The sequence below is a fragment of the Leptinotarsa decemlineata genome, unplaced genomic scaffold (genome assembly GCF_025532065.1).
Source record: "Leptinotarsa decemlineata unplaced genomic scaffold, Ldec_3_MD MMD2_tig00026328_RagTag_RagTag, whole genome shotgun sequence".
Lineage (NCBI taxonomy): Eukaryota > Metazoa > Arthropoda > Insecta > Coleoptera > Chrysomelidae > Leptinotarsa > Leptinotarsa decemlineata.
The window spans coordinates 13,754,788-13,775,390 of NW_027412688.1; the positions used below are offsets into that span (position 1 = coordinate 13,754,788).

General features: G+C 35.1%; 1 protein-coding gene across 1 annotated transcript in view; it reads right to left on the minus strand.

Moving 5' to 3' along the window:
- The window catches only part of LOC111509333 (cilia- and flagella-associated protein 44), a 253,118-nt gene that overhangs the window by 12,729 nt on the left and 219,786 nt on the right, over nucleotides 1-20,603 (minus strand). The window contains 4 exon segments of the mRNA XM_074181923.1: nucleotides 3,480-3,645; nucleotides 9,901-10,188; nucleotides 10,191-10,321; nucleotides 14,609-14,811. Coding sequence (XP_074038024.1) covers nucleotides 3,480-3,645; nucleotides 9,901-10,188; nucleotides 10,191-10,321; nucleotides 14,609-14,811 — 788 coding nt within the window.

The following is a 20,603-nucleotide window of genomic DNA, read 5'->3' on the forward strand; positions in this document are numbered from 1 at the left end:
CCCAAACTTTAGTTTTTTCTGGATATTGGGTATGTGTTTCCCGGAAAAGGTGAGGGTTGGTGTCACTCCAATAAAGGCAATTTTGTCTGTGAACATTGCCGTTTAAAAATAATGTAAATTCGTCACTAAAACAAATATTGTGGAGGTAGGTAGGATGCCTTGCAATGGTTTCCGTCACGATTTCGCAGAATTCTGTTCTTTGATCGGAGTCATCTTCAGTTAATTGGTGTACCATTTTAATTTTATATGGATGATACCTATTCCTCTTCAAAAGTAGGTAGGTAGGTAGGTAGGTAGGTAGGTAGGATGCCTTGCAATGGTGTCCGTCACGATTTCGCAGAATTCTGTTCTTTGATCGGAGTCATCTTCAGTTAATTGGTGTACCATTTTAATTTTATATGGATGATACCTATTCCTCTTCTAAAGTCTCCACACAGTAGAAGGAGACACCTCACGAACTTTCGCAACGGAATAAGTAGAGGATTTACTACCATCTCACCAATAATTTACACTTGCTGTTCTTTCGGAAAGGACGAATGACCTGGGGCTTTTTGTTATGTACACCACCGGTAGTTATGAATTTGGATATAAGTTACCTCAAATATTTCTTACAGATAGGACGATTCGGAAAACGTTCATTGAAAATCATTTCAGTCTCGTGAAAGTTACCCGTCGCAGCGTAAATAAAAATCGCTTCAATTTTTTCTTCCAATGGACGAGAATTGACCATTTTAGAGATTGTTGACGTGGTACCTTTCCATTAGTAAAACCGAAAACTAAATGAGAATATTCTAACTGAACAATGATATTCATTGTCGAACTGACATTTTTTGTCGTTTTTATAAACAAAAAATAACTCAACAAACCTTATCGGGTTGTTGGAATTGCCATATGGCAGATAAAAAGGAATATTTCTAGAAATATTGATATTACTGTGTTTGTGTTCAGGAAATTATTAAATGTTCCATCATTTTGTAGTAGGTCAAGATATTGACTTCATATTCTAGGGTTATGAAGTATTCGTCAGGAGCTTCAAAATGATGTATCACAAGACTTTTCTTTCCATTTAATTTTTTTCCCAGATGGCGCTCAGTCGCCATATTGAAAGTTATATCTGTCAATTTCACTTCAAAATAAAGTATTCATGCATTAATACCCCAAATTTCAATTTTTTGAGTTGACCCGTTAAAAAAATAAAAGGGGAGGGAATTAAAGGAATTTGAAATTCAATTTTCGTATTGTTCTCTCTTTATTACATAATGAAGATTTGATTCATCGATTATTGTAGATCAAAAGTTTAATATAATTTTATTTAATTAGTAGTATAATAGAAAAATAACAATAAAAATTGATTGGCGCTCCGAGGCGACTTCATTGATTCCAGTGGCGCATTTGCTTTTTCAGGTGCAGGAAAACCCGGAAAAACCTGCAGCACAACATCATCTGAAGATCTTGCTCTGCCAATGTCCTCTCTCTCATAAATGTAGGGTATCTACAGAGGCTCCAATGAATTCAATACATCGCCAGAACACTTCGTGAAACGACTATTGTCGAACTTAAACCAGTCCGTTTCGTCTTTGACCAAGGCGTAATAATGACCAAATTCAACGCCAGAACCACAGTGAACAATGACTGTTATAATAGTGTTATAATAGTGGTCTGCTTGATTGAAGTGTTCATCTATTTCGAACCTTTGAAAGAGTTTGGTACTTCCGTTAGAGATTGAGTCTTGTTTGAAGATCTTCAGTGTTATTATTAAATTGACTGGTGCATCAGCTATACCTGTTTCCTTATAATAGTCAGTTAGTTTGGCGCATGTTTGGCAATACAGTCGATCATCACCTGTTAAAAATTCCATTTTCAGATGATTTAACAATAAGCTTTGCACGGACTGGTTATTATTATAGTCATATCAGGAAACGCTAGATGAAGTTTCAGCATATTTTACTAACATTGGGAAGTGAACACAAATGCCATTGCTGAAGCAAGTCCTCATACATTTAGATAAACTCATATATTGAATAACTACGAGTATCTAAACGGGAATCTTTCGAAAGCATAATATGGTAAGTTTTTTTTCGTTATCCTGGGTGTGCCATCGAAAATGTATGGGATTTGAGTTATATCTCATTGAAAAGGACTTCCCATCCATTGCTGCTTAGCTTTTGGTAATCGGTCCACTTGTTCAAAAAAATATGGAGATATGGATTTCACTAGAATAATTACCGTAATAATCAAGTGAATGTTGTCCGCCAACCGCTTTACATTAAACCGTTGTCATATATTTTGTACTACTTTGTGGCATTAATTATTGATTTGCCTCGTAGCTTTTTCAATAAGGTGGAGTGCGATACACTTTGTTATTCTCGTGTCTCCACAAACAAAATTTAAAGGACTTACGTCAAGTAACAATCGTGCTATCCTACAACCTCGAAATTGTCGTTTAAGTAAGTAGGTACGCACATTTTGTGAGCAATGTGGAAGAGCACCATTAGCATTCCGCATATAATTCCTCCTCAATTCGGTGTCGGTTGGACGACACTTTATTGCTCAGTTGGATCATATCCTTTGTTCGTTTCGGACAGTGTATCTGTCGCTCCTCGAAATTATGGCATGCGTTTCAATTGAACAAAGTGTTGACTTCAAATTTTTGAGTGAAATTTGGTAAATCCGTAACAAAGACGCATTCTCTTTTAGAACAAGTATATGGTGATGAATGTATGTCACGAGTACATGGGTTTTTGAGTGATAAAAATGTTTCAAAGAAGGGTGAGAGAACAAAAGACAATCCACGCCCTGGACGTCTTTCAACTTCGAAAACGAGTGAAAACATTGGTTCCGGTAGGGCAGACATCGAGTAAAGAATATTGTCTTGAGGTACTACCCACTCGAAGCAAGTAGAAAGCAACAAAAGTTGTGAAAGAACAAGTCGTGGATGCTCAATTAAACACTGCACTGATTATTGAATCATTTTCAGTCAAACATGGGATATGTTAGAACATCCACTCTACTTTTTTGTGTTCCAGATAATGAAGGAATATTGAGAGGGCCAGATTTGAAATAATGAAATCTGTAATAGAAAAAGCGGTGGAGACTTTCAAAATACTTTCAGAAAATGTTTGAACAATGTTTTGAACATTAGAAAATTTGAATGGAAAATATGGGGAAAGGGGACGGCAGTGAATTGAAGGAGATTAGGTTAAACCACAGCACTGTATAATTGAGAAGTTTGGACTTTTAGGAGATATGTTCAATAAGAATTTTTCTCAAAATGGACCCAAAATAACTTCTTCAAACGATACGAAGTCATTAAGAAAAACACTGTATATATCATATAATGAGGCCAAATATTTAGTCCCAGTTTGTGAGAGCACATGTTGTATTTATTTTTATTTTTTCAACTAATTTTAAATAGTCGATGATATTCAAGCACATTATAATTTTTCAAATATAGTGTTTGTGTGTTCGATTTGATTTACCTTTTTGAACGTAATTCTACTGTCAAATTGAAGATGGCTAATTCGCAACCTTTGGGACAAACGTTCAAATCTTGTTTCATAACCCCAAAATCTCTGGAATCTATACTCGCACTGTCATCGAAATCAGATTCCTCAGAACTAGAAGATGACGATTCTGAACTTGACTCTACAAAATATTCACATATAAAGCAATCACTAATTTTAGGACAGATTCATTTTTAGGAAAGAAAGGTTTTGGTTTTCTACTTCTCCATCTTTATCAAAAATATGTGGGAATCTTCCAAAGAAAGGAAGAAAGCAATAAATTTCAAAAAAATCAGTTTGTGTCTGAAAGTTTCTTCTTCGCATGATCTACACATTTTTGTATGGAATTAATTGTTTGAAATGGATTGCTTTGGAGGATTCCACATTTTTTTGTTTAAAAATGGAAAGTAGAGAGCCAAAACCTTTCTTTCCCAATTAGTATTGTATTGAACTGTCGGTGGTGGATCCAGAATATTTAAGCTGGAAAGAGGGGGAACGAAGTAAAAAATCTCATCCGAAAATGAGTCAACAATAAAGCGATTAAAAAATATGTTCAATCCAATATTGAAGGTGCTATTTGACTATTGAACCGATTATATTTCAATTACTTCAATGTGTTTCAGGAACTGGATGGGAAGTAGAACATCTCCTAACTTCATCTCCTAACTTCTGGGAATTTGGGAAAAAATTCATGAGCTCAATATGTCCCAGAGTTTTCCAGACACTTTTCTGGGCCAATTCAGGAACTTGAAGAGACTTTATAGAGGAGTAACAGAATTGAAATTAGCTCAGTTGTGGAAAGTTTATGCGTTATTGAGTTGAATAATTTTGAAACTTCTTAATGACAAAATTGAAGCTATACGTTATTCATTACAGTTGTCATTTATAGGTATACTTCAAAAATTATCTTTGAAGAAGTCATTCAGCAAGCATACCATTTCTTTAATTCAGATCTGCTCTCCAGCCCTAAGGAACAACAAACACGTTTGAACAAAAATACCGGATCTGCGACTCATTTCCTTTTTTTCACGTTCCACTGAATAACGGATTATTTTATTAGTTCCAGATCAAGATGATATATCCAAGATCCATTTCGCTTCATTCTCCATCTGTCATCTGTCCAAACCACGATAATAGGTCAGGACACGATAAAAACAATTATTCCCGTGGAGAAAATTCGTGAAATTTTCAAACATGTGGCGAATTTCCTAACTGAAATTATTCGTGTTTTAAGTATCTACAATTATCCAAATTATTTATATAAGTATTCTTATAACTCTAATACGATGCGTTGACGACTCTCTATGGAAAGGTAAGTGATTATAGGCGGGTTGGCTGTTCTTGTTCATCTTTCACTGCATGAACCACTGTGCATGCTGTTTTTGGCGAGTGCATTGGCTTGGGATGTGGGGGTTGAGCAAACCGGCCTTCGGATGCCTGCTTCCACGTAGCCACGCTACGTGGAAGCAGGCATCCGATGCAGCAAAATCACTTGTGGTTCTGTTATTCCCTAACTAAATGACATCCCAACGATGGCCTAATCCTAAGGTGTGTGTATCCGTGACGAGCGGATGAATGACACTGAGTCTATCAGCTGTCTCCACGGAACCTTCGAGATACCGGGCGCCGTCTCTTAGCATCGGTTTGTCACGGTAATGCAGGGCTCTGCCGTGATTGACCTTCTTTCCTTAGCTACTCGTGGGACTTTTATGGTCAGAGTAAACTTAAAAATTCTTTCTGACGCCGAGTCTACAGAGGAGATGGACGTCGAACTTAGGACTCCAACTGACCTCCCTGTACATTTAGATCAGAGCGAGAGCTTCTCAACTCTCCAACTCCTGATCCAATAACTGAACCTAAAAAAAATTGGTTTGGTGGTGCAGCCAGGAAACGACTGTCGTCTCCTTAAGAGCGGGGTACCTTATGAAACCGCCTTGCACCAAATTCTTGAGCGGCGTACGCAGAATCTGTCTCAGGTGGAGGAACAAGCCCCTTATGAGCAGACGCAAACGTTTGCGCTCAAGTGATGATTCACCAAAACCAGATGCAAAAAAGCCCTGCACGGTTGAATCTAAGGCATCGTCAGGTGTAGCTGACGTGCAAAAACCCTCATATGAGAAGGTTGTCGCGGGTATCAAGGTGGCAATCTTGCACGATGAAACAGCAGAGCATATACATTGTGCCTGCCCCACTGGGGACCGAATCAGGTTTTTAGTGTTCGGCAGATTGAAGATTTGTCTCTCTTCTCTAGATACTTTCACGGGAAGTGTTCAAGTGACTTGGCACATTTGATTCCACTAAAAGCGGTACATATCAAAAATACGTGACGGACTGTAGCTGCTCATCGTTTTGAGGTTCAACTCAGTGCACCTCAAACTTCACTGTTTAAGAACCCACTTTAGTTCTTGGCTGTGCATGCTTGAATTAGTGTTTTTTGTTAAAAATCCAGGTTAGACCAAGATAAGTATATAGATACCGAAATTGTGAAGCTTCAAATCTTTATATAGTTTCTCAGAAGAAAGTAGTCTATTTTTCAAATGAAATTTGTAATTATTTATTTTGAGTTGTCTGTAGTCGATTTAGGGAATTATTGAACATGCGAGTGATAGGCGATCATGCGGTTTTTGTTATCTCAAAGCATAAAACTGGCTGAACTGTCTTAGACTGTCTTAGAAGTTTTGTTATTTAATTAGCATGCACATCCCATGTTCATCTACCATGACCCCCAAGTATTTTATTTCTTGTGTTCATTCTATTAAAGAACAAGAGCATATATATGTTTCACATTCAACTTCATGTATGCAGAATGCAGATATCTTTATTGGGCTGGTCGCTTTGGAGTATTGAAAATGTTATAAATTTAGTTTTATGGATGTTCAAGCTCAACAAGTTGTAGTTCAACCATATATGGATATTCTGCAATATTTCTTCAGAATCTGTGTATACCATGTTCCAAGAATTTTCAGTTATAATTATAGCTGTCTCATCGGCATAGGAAATTATGTGTCCTTTAAAATTAAGAATAGAACTAATGCTATTAATGAAGATTAGGAACAGAACTGGACTGACCTAGTACCGTCCCTTGAGGAATTCTAATTTTCACTTCTCTAGCACTGTTGGTTTGAGTACAGCCATGAAAATGATAGTCTGCTATAGAAAGCGCTCGCATATAATAATTAGAAGTTATTAAAGCTTCAAATTGTAAAGAAGTGTTAATATTATATTATATATATTTATATATATATATATATATATATATATATATATATATATATATATATATATATATATATATATAACAAATAGTGGACATAACACTCCAAAAAGCCAAAAAGGGGGGCAAACCGCGGACACGTGTTTCTGGCTATTGGCTGCGGTGCAGCCAAGTGTAAAGATGGCCTCATCACCGCGCTGATGAGGCCAATAGCCAGAAACACGTGTACGCGGTTTGCCCCCCATTTTGGAGTGTTATGTCCACTATTTGTTACTGGAACCACAAATGTGCGATTGGCTTCTGTTGTTGACTCCATGCGTCTATGTTGTTTCCTGCTTTCGGCAAACAAGTGTTGCCCATCTTTACACTTGGCTGCACCGCGCTGATGAGGCCAATATCGAGAAACACGTGTCCGGGGTTTGCCCCACTTTCTGGAGTGTTATGTCCACTATTTGTTACATTTTTGATTTGTATCATACACACTCGATAAAAAATATATATATATATATATATATATATATATATATATATATATATAGATATATAGCACTTCTCTAGCACTGTTGGTTTGAGTACAGCCATGAAAATGATAGTCTGCTATAGAAAGCGCTCGCATATAATAATTAGAAGTTATTAAAGCTTCAAATTGTAAAGAAGTGTTAATATTATATTATAGATATTTATATATATATATATATATATATATATATATATATATATATATATATATATTATAACAAATAGTGGACATAACACTCCAAAAAGCCAAAAAGGGGGGCAAACCGCGGACACGTGTTTCTGGCTATTGGCTGCGGTGCAGCCAAGTGTAAAGATGGCCTCATCACCGCGCTGATGAGGCCAATAGCCAGAAACACGTGTACGCGGTTTGCCCCCCATTTTGGAGTGTTATGTCCACTATTTGTTACTGGAACCACAAATGTGCGATTGGCTTCTGTTGTTGACTCCATGCGTCTATGTTGTTTCCTGCTTTCGGCAAACAAGTGTTGCCCATCTTTACACTTGGCTGCACCGCGCTGATGAGGCCAATATCGAGAAACACGTGTCGGGGTTTGCCCCACTTTCTGGAGTGTTATGTCCACTATTTGTTACATTTTTGATTTGTATCATACACACTCGATAAAAAATATATATATATATATATTATATAATATATATAATATATATAATAATATATATATATATATATATATATATATATATATATATATTATATATATATATATATATATATTATATATATATATATATATAATATATTATATATATATATAAATCGATTTAATTCGTGAGGTTGCAGTCAATAGCTGGGCTGTTACAAAGAAAACTCTTTGTTATATGTCAAGCTTTCGTTATATTTCACACTTTCGTCAGGACAACTACAATAATAAGATTATATATCTTGTAAAAAATATATATATATATATTATATATTTTATTCTCACGTTAGTAAGTTGTCCATATTCATATATTTTTTACAAGATATATAATCTTATTATTGTAGTTGTCCTGACGAAGGTGTCAAATATACCGAAAGCTTGACATATAACAAAGAGTTTTTCTTTGTAACAGCCCAGCTATTGACTGCAACCTCACGAGTTAAATCGATTTATAGTTAATCCAGTCACTAATTATTCTGTTATATATATATATATATATAATATATATTATATATATTAATATATATATATATATATATATATATATATCATCTTCATGTCTCTACTCAAACTGAACGTTTTATCTTTTTATTTATTCTTTTATGCGGTGAGAACGCCTTAGTGAAATAAATGCTGGTGAAGTAACCGCCGCAATTTTCTGTGACCTTTCGAAGGCTTTCGATTGCGTTAATCATGAATTATCACTCAAAAAACTTCACCAGTATGGCTGCAGAGGGTGACGTACAAATGGTTTCAATCGTACCTCTCAGGCCGAAGTCAAATGGTAAGAACATCGTAACTGTCAGAAAACAGGGCAATTACATCTGGTGTGCCACAGGGTTCTGTGGTAGGTCCAGTTCTGTTTTTGTTATATATTAATGATTTGAATATGATAGATATATCTGGCAGCTTTACTCTCTTCGCGGATGATACAACAATATTGTGGAAGGAAAAGAACTCAGCAGAGCTACATAAAAAGATATCCTCTGATTTAGAAAAGGTGGAAATTGGTGTGATGCTAATTTGCTTTCCTGAGTACCGCCAAAACAAATATAAATGCTAAATGAACTCTCAATAGACAATGATATCTTGGAAAACACATTGAACACAAAATTTCTTGGTGTATTTATTGATAATAGGCTTAAATTTGATGAACACGTCAGACAACTTGAGTGTACTACGCTTTAATTGAATACCAAATAAGACATGGAATATCATTTTGGGAAACATGCAGTGCAACCTTTCTCTCTTCTGTGTTGATATTACAGAAAAGGGCAGTAAGGTGTCTCGGTAAAGTCAAACCTAGGGAATCATGCAGAAATTATTTTGCGGCCAATAAGATTTCAACTGTCATTGTACTGTTTATTCTTGAAACTGTATGTTTGGTGTATAAACATAAAACGGAGTTTGACTTTGTTTCTTCTTCTTATGCTACTCGTAATAGCATATTTAATATAGGACTTCCCATACCTAAGTCAACATTAATCAAGGATTCCATTTTTATAATGGTGGAAAATTATTCAATACCTTACCAGTAGATATGAGGTCTACAAATTAATATTCAAGATAGCAGTTGGAAATTTGCTAGCTAATAGACCCCATTATAGCGTACAAGAGTATTTCAATGATTCGTTTAAAATAAATTACCAGTTCTTATCTATGCACCATTAGTTATATTTATATTTATACTGACAAATCTTTGTCAATGGGATGCAAAATCTTCTGACAATAAAGTATATTATGATTTGATTTGACCACAGATAGTGGCCTTCCAAGATCCCCTTTCCGTGCAAGGAGTCAAACCCAAACCCTTCGGAAAGGGATCAGAAAATATTATTGAGTACAAGTTTGATTGTATGATTTGATGAAAACGAGATTTCTATAGCAGTAATACTTTTTTCTCATGTTATTACACCTGCTGACATCAGGCGAAATTTGATCCTGTTCCACCACCACATGAACAATATCGTTTGTCATGAACCCAGTAATAAAATGGAAAACTTACCCTCATCGGTGGCTTGTTTGGGAGGTTTGAATTTTTTTCTAAATACTTTTTTCAAAAAATCGTAATATTTATTGTTTTCAGCGGCATGCTTGAATTTGTCTTGTATCTTGTTTTCATTGGTATGGAAATTTTCAATTATTACCTCGTTTTCTTCTTTTTTATTTTTGAGCATATCAATTTCATCCTCCAATTTATGTACAAGTTTCAGATTATCCATCACTTTTTGTGTCAATTGATCTTCACCATCTTCGAAATTTTTTAAAATGTTGAGCTCCTGATTCAACGTCAGTATATATAGTCAATAAAATTGCCTCCTACGTGTATAGGTAACCTTTCCTTTTTTGTCTCCTCGATGGTGTTGTTGAAATTTTCTATTTCCTTCTCCATTTTTGATACTGTTTGATCCAGTTTGTACACATGCCTTGAAATTAATTCAATTGATTTTCCTATAGAAACATTCAGTAGCAAAATTTTCTTTAGTTGCGTGTTGGATTATAATAGGCTAAGACAATCAAACAAATTAAATTGCTATCGATTAAGTTCTTTATCATACCTTTATTTTGTCATGAAATGTTTTTTTTTATTCTAAATCACATGAGGAAAAATTACTTTGAATGGGCATCTCCGAAACACTCGATAGTCAAATGAGTTTTCACCTCTGTTATTATGAAATTCTGTAAAAAAATTTAATCTAGGTCCGGACTTCAAATTAACAAATATTATTCACACATCATGTACATCAGAATTTCCTTCCTGCAGCAGGGAGCGTTAGACTATTCCTGACGGGTGAGGTTTCACCTGCGGATGTAAGCGTCCACCTAAATGATACCTCATCCCTGCACCAAAGGAGTGTATGACTCTGACACTATCAGAAACTTCATTGACACTGGGTGACCTTTCATCGTAGAAGGTCTCGTCGGTTATTGCGAAGCTCCGTTGTGATGGACCGTCATTTCCCAGCTACTCGTGGGACCCCTCCATGTCCTCGTGCTCCCTGTAACATCGGATCAAAACTGAGGATTTCTCTTCTCAGTTTCTTCAACTCTCGATCCTGTTAACATGTGGGTGCAACAAGGATAAAATTCATCGTCCCCTCAAGAGCAGAATATTTTTTGAGAATGAAAGTTTTTGGCTTTCTACTACTCCATCTGACACAAAAAAAAGGGATGAGAGAATCTTCCAAAGAAACTATCATCTGTATAATTCAATGTTCATATGTATTTGTTTCGAAAGAATTTTTTTCTTCGCTAATTCAATGTTTACATGAAAGTAGCTGTTTCAGGAGGGACTTTCTTTCAGTCTGTGTCTGAAAGTTACTTCTTTGCATGATCTACACATCCATGTATAGGGTTACTTATTTTCAAATTGATTACTTCCTTCCTTTCTTTGGAAGATTCTCTCATCCCTTTTTTTGTGTCAGATGGAGTAGTAGAATGCCAAAAAAATTCTTTCCCAAAAATTAATCACTCCTTAAATATAACCCCTTCAATTCAGAATATTCTAGTATGATAATACCTTGCACCCAATTTTTGAGTAGCACAGACAGAATTTGCACCAGACAAAGAAATTAATCTCTGAACAGATTAGCGAACCATTACGCTCAGAAGATAATTCATGCAAGCCAGGGGCGAACAAGCTCTGCACAGCTGAATCTAATGTATCATCAGCTATAGCTGACTTACAGATACCCTTATTTCGATTATTTAAATGAAATTCCTTCGTATGCCATTATGCTGCCGTAGATAATACTCCAGAAGATGGTACTCGGATACGATTGCAGAGCTACACATTTCGGCCTGAATGATTATATGTTACAAGTATCTGAGAGGATTTGAAGAGTGTCTCCTGACTGGTGAGTACAGTTAGTACCTCTTGGCCATAAGGGGGGAAGTCTCTCTGAAATACGTCATGGAAGCCCTACTTCCCAAGTCACTCATTTGTGTGGCTTACTAATCTGACGTAAGACTTATCAGGTCCTTCCTATATTGGGAAAAATGTTCAATGGTCTGTTAACCTTGAAGTGAATTTAGACCTTGGCAGTAGAGCACATACTCTGTTTCTGCCCTCCGCCAGGTTTGCAGCATTTGGTAAAGTCCCACTCTTGCTAGCTGACCTGAAAGTTCACTTATCAGATGAAATAATTGTCTTCGTTGAGAAGCTGGATTTATTTGGCCAGGTTTGAATAGATGTAAGCTACAATGAATTTTGGTGGGTTGCAGTTGATACTCGAATGGACCCACTCACTTTGAACCTACCTAATAACCTACATAAGAGTTTGAAACTTTGTATTTTTGAAAAGAGTAGAAAAAGCTAAGTATTTCCGCATGCAATTTATTACCTGTTTTTTCAACTCGAATGTAAATATTTCTGTGACAGGGTGTTCAAAATGAAAAAACCTATTATGCCTTGCGGTTATTATCAACAAAATTTAATATAACCGAAAAAGGGCTGAGCACGAGCTCAACGAAATCAAGTACTTAGTATTCACCAAGAGGACCAAAACAGAAGGCCTAAGACCTTTAAAACTTGTGACATGGCGGTTAAACTAAGGTGGTTAAACCCATGCTATATATGGATTCATGTTCTCGTGGCCAAATATTAAACAAACTGAGCAGGATGCATGTTTGGGAATAACCGGAACAATGAAAACCACTCCTACACACCCAGTAATAATGGGTAGTTAGGCCAATTCAGACTAGAAAACTCACCGAGCTTCATGGGATTGGGCAGAACAGAAATATCGAAATGTGTGGAGAAACGAATTTCAAACATGTTCTTGGACCACACGACACCAAAATACATGTTATACATAAACTTCGCGGTTAAAGTTTTAAACCGCGAAGAGTGGATAATGAACAGTCATCCTGATAACATACTTGGGAGAAACACGTGGTATACAGACAGGAGAACCGAGCATGGATTGGGGGGGAATATTCATTTCAGGTACTTACTTGGTCAGTACACACCAATCTTCCAGGCTGAAGCGTATGCTATCTTGCAATGCACAAGGAACATAATCTCGAGGCATCAATGAAATGAGCAGATCAATAATTTCATAGACAGCCAGGCTACATCTAGGGTATCTTCGAACCCAAGACATGTCTGGAAATGCCGTGAAGAAGAAATTAGAGAACAAAATAAAAAAATCTGTTTAACATCTGTTTAAAATCTGTTTTTCCGTTAACCAGCTGTCGCACTCCTACGAACGACAACCCTCATGAGTAGAAACTTGTGTGAGCTAAGGATTAACGAGGTCATACCTTTTAACGTGTGATTCCTAACACGGTTGACTATATACCTGATAATGCCAGACACTCAGACATCGCAGGCTGTGGGGGTACCAAAGTCTTTGGTAGAAAAGTGGGTCTATAAGAAACATATATAGCATTGGGAAAATATACCAGAGAACACACGAGAGACCGTCCGACAAGAGAACTGAAGAACTGGTTCAACAAAGCAAAGATCAGCTCAAAACAATTACAAGGATACTTACTGGACACTGACTCTTGAGAGGACACCAGACAACCTACATCCTACATCATATCCAGAAGAATCTAATTTACTTTCAGAAAGGACCCGCACAAAATAGTTCATGGTACCTGGTAGGTGTCTTGAAACAAATGGAAGTAAAACGCTATGAGTACATGAGGCTGCAGTGTTTTCCTGGGACTTGGGAGAAATGGACAAATCAGGTTCCCAAATACTAATAAAAAACATTTCTAGATGTGTTACTGAACACGCCTATTGTATAGTGAAACGCGTTTTGCGGTTAAGTGAAAATCTCGCAATAAAGTTATGAATTATCATCAGTACAAGCAAATTCCATCACATATCTTGAGTCAAATTGATAGGTAACAATGAGGAAATACCGAAGACAGTTAAGATTACTTGTGTACAGAGTGTTATTTTGGAGTGAATCGAATTTTTTTTATTTTCAAGTACTGTCCTAGATTTGAAATTTTATTTGTACACCATTCCGCACTATATTGTACAAAACACAATTTCATTTTCTCATATATTCTTCGGTATTTAATTGCGATTTGGACTGGCTTAGTAAAGATGAGTAAAGATAATTGAAAATGTGGTCCCTCACGTATCATTTATAAGGAGAGATCTTACAATATTTCTCATTCAATTGAACCGGAAAATGATAAGTTAGCTCTCAAAATATATAATCATGTAAAAGCTTATAAAAATTATCCAATTTTGTGTTCCCAGTGACTGCGATGTATTTTGAAAATTCATCTGTGATAAGATAACGCTGATATGTAGATAATTTTGCAAAAAATCTTACGAAAGGCAAGATTAAATTGAAAAAAGTTAAGCGTAGAGAAAAAGTTTCTCACTAGCACGGACAAGATTCATTTTATGAGATAAAATTTCACATTTTGATGGAAAAATATTGTCAATGATCATTGAAACTTCAGTCAACAGGAAAACAACATCCTTCTACTAACCAATTAGAGAAAAAAATGTGTATCGATTACAATTTCTAACGCAGCGTAAGTTTTACAAGATGAAATTTTCTGTTTTCTATACGACATTTTTCAGTTTGAGGTATTCTATAATTTATAATAATAGATTAACTTATCATTTCAGGTAGTATGCTGAATATATGATTATTTATGAATGGTGTGGAAACATGAAAAACATTTTCTTTCATTTTTCGTAATCAATGTCGTAACTTAGGTGGGTGCTCTAATATTACCTATTCAACCATTTCACTCTTAGGTTCATCTCCATTGGTGTATCAATTTCTTCGGAAAACTCAAGTAAGTTGTCGAAGTCTGAAGAAAGTACTTGCTCAATTTCACCAGCAGATAAAGGACTGACAAATTTTCCATTAGAAAATTTCGGAAAATATGATCGCTTAGGTAGTAGCTGACATTGTACATTATGATGATCTGGTTTCTGCAACAAAAATAAATTTAACTATTGTATGGTCCTTTTCAAGAAACAACAGGTGGTTTTTTTAAAGGATATATAATTCATGATGTTAATTAATTTTGTTTGTCTTCAAAGTCCTGAGGTTATATTTCGGCTCTTCACCTAGGTATGTTGTTTCCACATTTTAATCATCCTGCCGCCTAACCTTGTATATAAAAAACTAATAAATAGAGTTTATTCTATGATTTTCACTATAAGGGTTTTACAAAAACCGCGACACGTGTTTCGCTATACAGTAGCTTCTTCAAGCATAACTAAAGTTACTTCTAAATTACACCTTATATACTATAACCTAGTAACTATTCGTCTACCTAAGTAATAAATCTACCTGAAAAAATATACCTGAAAAAGTCAGGTATCAATACATTTTTCGAAAGTCTACCTGTAAATATACCTTACTATTATTACCTGCGTGTGAACAAATTCAATAAAGGCAAATTATTCAATTCAGTTTCATCGTTCATAAGATGGTGAGAGTTTTTGAATTTGTTTATTTCCATACTCTCCAACAGGTTAAGTTTCAAACCTTTCTTCTGGAAATGGAGGGGTTTGTATTCATGGTCGAACGCATGTCCCTCTGAGATTAGATGACTGGCATATGTGGAATTTATTTTTCCGTTCTGAAAACTATATTTGTGTTCTTTTATGCGGGTTTTAAACGTTCTTCCAGTTTGACCTATATAAAACATCGGACATGACCCACACGATAATTTATACACTCCTGATTTTTCTGAAACTGAACTTTTATCTTTGTTATTTTTAATATACATGCCCAAGTTGTTGTTGGTTTTGAAAGCAGTATTTACACCTTTGCTGCGCAGAAAATCTGAAATATTTGTAGTGGGCTGGCCTAAGTAGGTTAAGGTTTTATAACTTTTATCCTCCTCCCATCGAATTGGGTAAACTTCTTTCAAAGCTTGATTGTATAACTTCTTTGATAATAAAGAATTTATCAGGCCACTATCATAATCATTGTTAACGGCTATTTGCTTTATTATATTCACTTCTTTATTGAAATTCTCTTCTGACAAGGGTACATTTATCAGTATGTGGATCATACTGTTGAAAGCTGCTACCTTATGCTGATATGGGTGGGTGGAAGAATTATGAATGATAATATCTGTATGTGCCGGTTTACGATAAATTGAAAAATCGTGTTTGTTGTTAACTTTCGCTATTGTCAAATCCAGAAAATGTATAGATTCGTCCTGTTCCATCTCCACTGTGAATGTGATAGATGGGTGAAGAGAATTTATGAACTTCAAAAAGTTTGTCAACTGTCTGTTCGTTCTCTGAAACATACCAGAATATCATCCACATATCTATACCGATATAGAAAACTTCTTATCAGTGGGTTACTGTGCATTCTTCTCTCCAAATCGTCCATGAAAATCTCTGCCAGAATAGGACTAAGTGGGTTTCCCATTGTGAGACCTTTGCAAGATGAGTAAAACTTGTCATTGAATTGGAAGTAATTCTGTGACAAACATACTGTAAGCAAGTCTAATATTTCATTTTTCACTACTGGATTGATAGAGTTTTTGTCCAATAGATTCTCCACCAAAGTAATCGTTTCATTCGGAGGGATACTGGGAAACAGATTCTTTACATCGAATGAAATCAATTTGGCATTATCCGGGAGTGTAATATCTTAAATTTCATTGATCAAATGGTATGAATTCTTCAAACTGAATTTTGATTTGAAATTGGTGTAGTTTTGAATAATGGCAATGAGTTTTTCGGATATTTTAACTGAAGGAGCTGTGACGAAAGAAACTACCGGTCTTATAGGGTAGTTATCTTTGTGTAATTTAATCAATGAATACAATTTCGGTGGTTGTGGGTTCATGACTGACGATCTGAATTTTTCCTTTCCATCCATGACACAATGAATATTTTTAAATGTTTCCTTGACTTCTTTCTGATATAAATGGGTGGGGTCGTTTCTGAGACGTACGTGCCAGCATTTAGAAAGTCTAAAGTCTTCTCCACGTATTCTTCTTTGTTCATGGCTATGACCGTTTTTCCTTTATCAGCTCGTGTAAAAACAATATTATCTTCTGCTGATTTCTCTTTTATGGATTTCACTAGTTTCAATTCCGGATTGAACCTACCCTTATGCATCTTTTCAGATTTAAAAATTTCTGCAGCAATATGTTTATTGGCGTAGCATGTCCCTATCAACGCGATATCTGTATCAATTCTCAAAACTTCTAAATTTGTCATTCATAATTCGTCCACCCACCCATATCAGCATATAAGGTAGCATCCTTCAACAGTATGATCCACAGACCGATAAATGTACCCTTGTCAGAAGCGAATTTCAATAAAGAACTGAATATAATAAAGCAAATAGCCGTCAACAATGATTATGATAGTGGCCTGATAAATTCTTTATTATCAAAGAAGTTATACAGTCAAGCTTTGAAAGGAGTTTACCCAATTCGAAGGGAGGAGGATAAAAGTTATAGAACCTTAACCTACTTATGCCAGCCCACTACAAATATTTCAGATTTTCTGCGCAGCAAAGGTGTAAATACTGCTTTCAAAACCAACAACAACTTGGGCATGTATATTAAAAATAACAAAGATAAAAGTTCAGTTTCAGAAAAATCAGGAGTGTATAAATTATCGTGTAGGTCATGTCCGATGTTTTATATAGGTCAAACTGGAAGAACGTTTAAAACCCGCTTAAAGGAACACAAATATAGTTTTCAGAACGCAAAAATAAATTCCACATATGCCAGTCATCTAATCTCAAAGGGACATGAGTTCAACCATGAATACAAACCCCGCCATTTCCAGAAGAAAGGTTTGAAACTTGACCTGTTGGAGAGTATGGAAATAAACAAATTCAAAAACTCTCACCATCTTATGATCGATGAAACTGAATTGAATAATTCGCCTTTATTGAATTTGTTCACACGCAGGTAATAATAGTAAGTTATATTTACAGGTAGACTTTCGAAAAATGTATTGATACCTGTCTTTTTCAGGTATATTTTTTCAGGTAGATTTATTACTTAGGTAGACGAATAGTTACTAGGTTATAGTATATAAGGTGTAATTTAGAAGTAACTTTAGTTATGCTTGAAGAAGTTATTGTTAGGAAAAAGTTGTGTTCTTTAAAGCTTGTTTACATGCCGTATAGAAACTTGAAGAATTCTCATGGCCTGCTGAGATATTTGGGAAAAACGAGAATTTGACAATATCAATTTTATTTTTTTCTGACTTTATTTGAAAAGATATCAAAAAACGACTAACACTTTTTCATTTGCACTTTCAAGGTACTACACGATGGTATTTTAAGTTATTATATCCGACGTTTCGTTTTCAAAAAACCATCAACAACTTTATTTTTTTAAATAGCCCGAAAAAAAAGTACACCCTGTATCTGATTCCATTTTTTATTACGAATTCAACCATGTAACACATGCCATTGTTTTCTTTTTAGTTTAAGGGAAAATTGCATTTTTCTATTTTAAAATGTATTTTTAAGTAGGTTAATAATGATTTTTTTAAAGTAATGAAAACAACAAAGAAATTAACGCATTTTTTATTCAATTCAAAGGAGGTGTTCAAACAGGTTTCCGTTATTTTCCAAACATAAGTATGATCTTCTAACTGTAGAACTTAAAACATCACGTAACATCTCTGGTGTAATACTGTTAAATGCGATAGTTACACATTCTCGTAACTGCTGTTCAGTTTCAAAAGAATGTTGGTAAACCCGGTTTTTAACAAAACCCCATATAAAGAAGTCCATATAAGTCAGGGGATCGCGCTGGCCAAGACACTTCACTAAAGGTTTCAATCCACCTTCCAGGAAATCGCTGCGAAAGATACTCTCGAACTTGTCTAGAATTATGTGCAGGAGCACCGTCTTGTTGAATCCAACAGTTATTGACCTGTGCCAGAGGTAAATTATCTAAAGAGTTTTATACATAGTTTTGCAATAAATGATGGTATCGTTCGTCGGTCAAAGAATTATAGTAAAAAAACGGACCTAGTATTGTAGTTCCTAAAATTGCACATCACATATTAAACCCAAAACGTTCTTGATGTCTTGATATTTTCTTAACACGCGGATTTTGCTGAGCCCAGTAATGCGTATTGCGGCGGTTGAAGATACCAATATTAGTGACCATACTTTCGTCGGACCATATTATTTTTGAAGGGAAATTATAATCTTCTTCACACGCGCGTGTATACCATTCGCAAAAATTTCGGCGCCGTTCGAAATCCCCTGGATTAAGTCCTTGGCAAATCCTAAATTTATAGGGGTGATATCTATTTTTACGCAAAATAAATTGAGCTGTGTATTTGGCTACTCCTACAAGCTTTCGTCTCTGAACCTCAGGACAAGTTTTACAATAGAAAATTAATTATTGAATGAAATTTTATTTTACAAAATTGGAGTATTGATGCTAATAGTCTCATCATTTTTAGGTATCTGTTCCAAATTAAGTCGGCACCTTTGTCAACTCCCTTATTATTGGTGCTATGAATTCGGTAAAATGGCAGACTAGTAGCATTTTCAATGGTCTTCTCGATGCCGAAAAAAAAATGACAGTCGCGTGTTCTAAATATTTCATAAAATTATATTTTTCAAAATGAAACACGTTATATTTTATCATGCATTTTAATTAGTAATACCATTCTCAACAACAAAGCTCATATCATCTTTCTTCCTTAAGTTGAAAATGAGCGACTTATGTGGAAATATTTATTTATTTCAACTAGTACCAAAAATTTTTTTGTATTGGTAAATAAAACCTCATGATTGTCCAAACATACAATTTTGGTACTTATACGAATGACAAAACTTTGTTACTAACAGCAAAAATGGAAATTTGCGCTGTTGCATGTCGTAACACTCGACTTGACACCACTGAGCTATTTGGTAATAATTTACAAAACGATAATTTTCATTTCAAAGCCATTTCACTAGTCGTATTTATTTTGTGAATTAAAATATATCTGCTATAATTATAACATTGAAGCCGTTTTTATATAGAACAGAAAATACTGGAGCGTCATATTGATGCGGTTGGAAAAATGTGTTTGATTTGCTAACATAGAATTATTATGAGTAATGAAATTGAAATACCATTTGTTAAATATTCTCAAGTATATCACGACAATGTCATGAATTATTGTAACTGTCAATTACTGTTCGAATATATTTTGAAATGCCGTTTTCCCATCAGGAAAAATGTGATACGTTAGAATCCTACTTAGTTTGCCAGAAAAATAGCGTAAGAGCACTCCGACATTGCAACAATTCTCCGATCGTAAATTACCTAATTAGCGTTTTTGCTGTGCTTCATCGTCGATTCAGGAACAATGAAAAAAAATTCGAAAGGAGGAGAACTAAAAAAACCTTCTGTAATATCTGAAGATACAGAAATTGACGTTTTAGTCTACTTTGAGGTGAATCTAAATAATTCCATCACATATTTATTTAGAGAAATAGCTGTTCCACCGTGTGTTATTCAACGAATTTTGAAGAAACATAAGATTTCTTCTCATAAGCTTATAAGTTAAGACAAGTGCAAACACTACAACCTGGTGACCCTAAAAGACGATTGTGGTGTTGTCGGTGGTTTATGAATAAATGCAGACAAGATCCAAACTTCTATAAAAATTATTATGTGGAGCGATGAGGCTAATCTGTCACATTGTAGGATGTATAATAGAAAGAATTTCCATTATTACAGTAGACATAATCCATTTCTAGTCCATCCCCACAATCC